Genomic DNA, 3595 nt, shown 5'->3' on the forward strand with positions numbered 1-3595 from the left:
GCAAAATTTGTTGGTAGTCTTCAGACTTCATAATGTCATGCACACGGTCAAGCAGTCCAGTGCCAGATGCAGCAAATCAACCCCAAAACATCAGGGAACCTCTGCCATGTTTGACAGTAGGGACTGTGTTCTTTTCTTTGAATGCCTCTTTTTTTCTCCTGTAAACTCTATGTTGATGCCTTTGCCCAAAAAGCTCTACTTTTGTCTCATCTGACCAGAGAACATTCTTCCAAAACATTTTAGGCTTTTTCAGGTAAGTTTTGGCAAACTCCAGCCTGGCTTTTTTTATGTCTCGCGGTAAGAAGTGGGGTCTTCCTGGGTCTCCTACCATACAGTCCCTTTTCATTCAGACGCCGACGGATAGTACGGGTTGACACTGTTGTACCCTCGGACTGCAAGGCAGCTTGAACTTGTTTGGATGTTAGTCTTGGTACTTTATCCAACATCCGCACAATCTTGCGGTGAAATCTCTTGTCAATTTTTCTTTTCCATCCACATCTAGGGAGGTTAGCCACAGTGCCATGAGCTTTAAACTTCTTGATGACACTGCGCACGGTAGACACAGGAACATTCAGGTCTTTGGAGATGGTCTTGTAGCCTTAAGATTGCTCATGCTTCCTCACAATTTGGTTTCTTAAGTCCTCAGACAGTTCTTTGGTCTTCTTTCTTTTCTCCATGCTCAATGTGGTACACACAAGGACACAGGACAGAGGTTGAGTCAACTTTAATCCATGTCAACTGGCTGCAAGTGTGATTTAGTTATTGCCAACACCTGTTAGGTGCCACAGGTAAGTTACAGGTGCTGTTAATTACACAAATTAGAGAAGCATCACATGACATTTCGAATGGTGCCAATACTTTTGTCCACCCCTTTTTTATATTTGGTGTGGAATTATATCCAATTTGGCTTTAGGACAATTCTTTTTGTGTTTTTTTCATTTAAGACAAATTAAATGAAGATAATAATACCAAAGAATTTGTGATTGCAATCATTTTCAGGAAGAAACTGAGTATTATCTGACAGAATTGCAGGGGTGTTAATACTTTTGGCCATGACTGTATAAGCCAAACTGCTGAATTTTTAATGAAACTAAATCCCAAAATTGAATTTTAGCCAAAGTAAATTCATTTAGGTAAAAAATGACCCTAAAAGTATGCCTAATAAATGCCTAATAACTGTGCATACCACATCTGTAACTCTTATAAATGGGAAGTTGAGCAGTCTTATGTTGGTGCATAGCAGATCAAATTTCAATGAGCTGCCCCTCATTTAGATAAAAAAATATATTTTTTCTGTCAAATGTGAAAGAATGTGCAAAAAAACTTTTCAATTGAGCTTCTCACGCGGATGAGAACTGAACTTCATAATGCTCAGGTCAAGGAGAAGCCAGATGGAGTTTCTCAGTGGACATCATCTCGTGCATGCATTATTTTTCAAGGCATTTTTTTATGAAAAGCTTCTACGTTTCAGAGTAAAACATTCACAAACATAGAAAGTCTGCAGCCCATGCCTCAATGGCCACCAAAACAGGAAGCCTGTAGGTTTTTTGTCTTCCCATTCATAGAGAATCTTCCCCTGACCACACTTAGGAAAAGTCTCCATAGTTCACCACTATTCTAAAAAAAGATCCTGTTAGTCCTGCTTGTCCTGCCAACATATAGAGAAAGCCATAAGTCTTGCTTTCCTCTCTCACGCTACAACAGAGGTTGGGCTGGTATATCATGAGCATTAAGGACTACTCATTTCATTTTCTACTATAAAAGTACAGGAGACAAGTATTGCACTTAGAAAAAGGATGCAGATGGATCAGTTATGAAAACAGTTGAATGTCATAAGTAGAGATGAGTGGATAATTTCGAGCAACTCTGGTCCACAGTCCAGGTCAGTGCTCTCTGGTCATGATCAAAAGTTACACAAATTTCCTCATCTCCCAGGTTCATCGACCTGACGTCATCTATGCAGCGCACAGGTGATGTCTCAACAGACCTCATAATCATAAGCCAAAGCCTAGGATCCTGGAGGGCAAGTAGATTTGTGCAGCTCCAGGCCACAGCCAAAGACCAGTGAATAAATCATGAACAGGGGTTGCACAAAGGGATCTACTCATCTCTACTCATAACTTTGGAACAGTGTTGAACTAGTGCCCTTCCAAATAATATACAAAAAGATATCAACAATGGGCATCTTCATATGTTTTGTGTCTTGTCAACCATTCACCAGGTATAGAGCATAAAATGAGAGACTCAAATCAAACTTCTCCAGAACAATTCACTCTTCTAGGCCTTTCCGATGTCCCCAATCTCCAGGTTATCTGCTTTATTATGTTCTTGATAATGTACATAACAACCTTGTCTGGGAATGTTTTTCTCATCATTGTAGTGAGGATCAACTCCAAGCTGCAAACTCCAATGTACTTCTTCTTGACTAATCTTTCCATTATTGACATTTGTTTCTCCTCTAACATTGTGCCAAAAATTCTAATAAATACTCTATCCGAGGACAGGAGTATTTCTTTCTTGGGATGTGCACTTCAAATGTACTTCCATATGGCGTTAGGGGGCACCGAATGCGTCCTTCTTGCCATTATGGCCTATGATCGATTTGTAGCCATTTGCAGACCATTACATTACCAAATGATTATTGACAAGAGAATGTGTGCTTGTTTATCTTCTATATCTTGGGCTGCAGGTTTTGCCAATTCGCTTATTCATACGCTGCTCACTTTCCACCTACCATTTTGCAAATTCCATGTCAACCACTTCTTCTGTGAAATGCCTCCTTTCTTTCAACTCTCATGCCAGGATACCCGTACTAACGAAATAGTCATGCAGGTTGCAGCACAGATCATTATCATATGTGCTTTCTTCTTGACATTAATTTCATATGTCCACATCATCTTCACCATCTTCAAGATTCGTTCTTCCCAAGGGAGACAAAAAGCGTTCTCCACATGTGCCTCCCACCTAACTGTTGTGTCTGTGTACTATGGAACTATTATGTTCATGTACCTGAAACCTCGCTCCACCTACTCTCCTGAGATAGGCAAGATCATGTCTATTCTATACACAGCGGTGACACCAATGTTGAATCCTATCATCTACAGCATGAGAAACAAGGAGGTTAAAGACACAATCAAAATTAAACTATTTAGTCAATCAAACCATTTAAACAAGATACTGCTTGCAAACATTCAGTAAACAGAGAGTTCTTAATAACTTGTCCACAGGGATTTAATAGACCAGCATAGCTGGCCAATCAATCTTTTGTTCAGAAAACATGGTTTTCTACTCCTCCTGCTGAAGGAATAGCCAGGGACCATTGGACACCAACCATCTAGATAATCTCTTCCATTGCCATTTCACAGCTGCTAGTGGAATGGCCAAACAGGACACATGTCCGAAGAGTGCTCTTCTAAAGTGACTCCGTTAATATAGCCTGGTTCTGAGAGGTGACCATTGGTAACCATTTTTCTATGTTATGCTCCTGTCTCATCTGCACAGCCAAGTTCTTCTTATCACCCATGGCTTCTGACCTTTGCTGTACTCTACATCAGGTCTTACAAGTCGCCTGGGGGTGCCTCAGTGAAATTGTCTC

The 3595-nt window shown here is 40.4% G+C and overlaps 1 protein-coding gene across 1 annotated transcript; it reads left to right on the top strand.

Annotated features, from left to right (window-relative positions):
- Positions 1-2235: 2235 nt before the first annotated feature.
- LOC138658010 (olfactory receptor 5G9-like) lies at positions 2236-3234 on the top strand. The gene has a single exon (XM_069745595.1). It carries the CDS (start codon positions 2236-2238, stop codon positions 3196-3198), a length of 963 nt encoding a protein of 320 aa, XP_069601696.1. The 3' UTR covers positions 3199-3234.
- Positions 3235-3595: the final 361 nt, after the last annotated feature.

This window comes from Ranitomeya imitator, chromosome 1, assembly GCF_032444005.1.
Source record: "Ranitomeya imitator isolate aRanImi1 chromosome 1, aRanImi1.pri, whole genome shotgun sequence".
Taxonomy (NCBI): Eukaryota; Metazoa; Chordata; class Amphibia; order Anura; family Dendrobatidae; genus Ranitomeya; species Ranitomeya imitator.

Bases quoted from the DNA above. Each gene is read 5' to 3' on its own strand.
- LOC138658010 (XM_069745595.1), top strand. From the start codon at position 2,236: ATGAGAGACTCAAATCAAACTTCTCCAGAACAATTCACTCTTCTAGGC.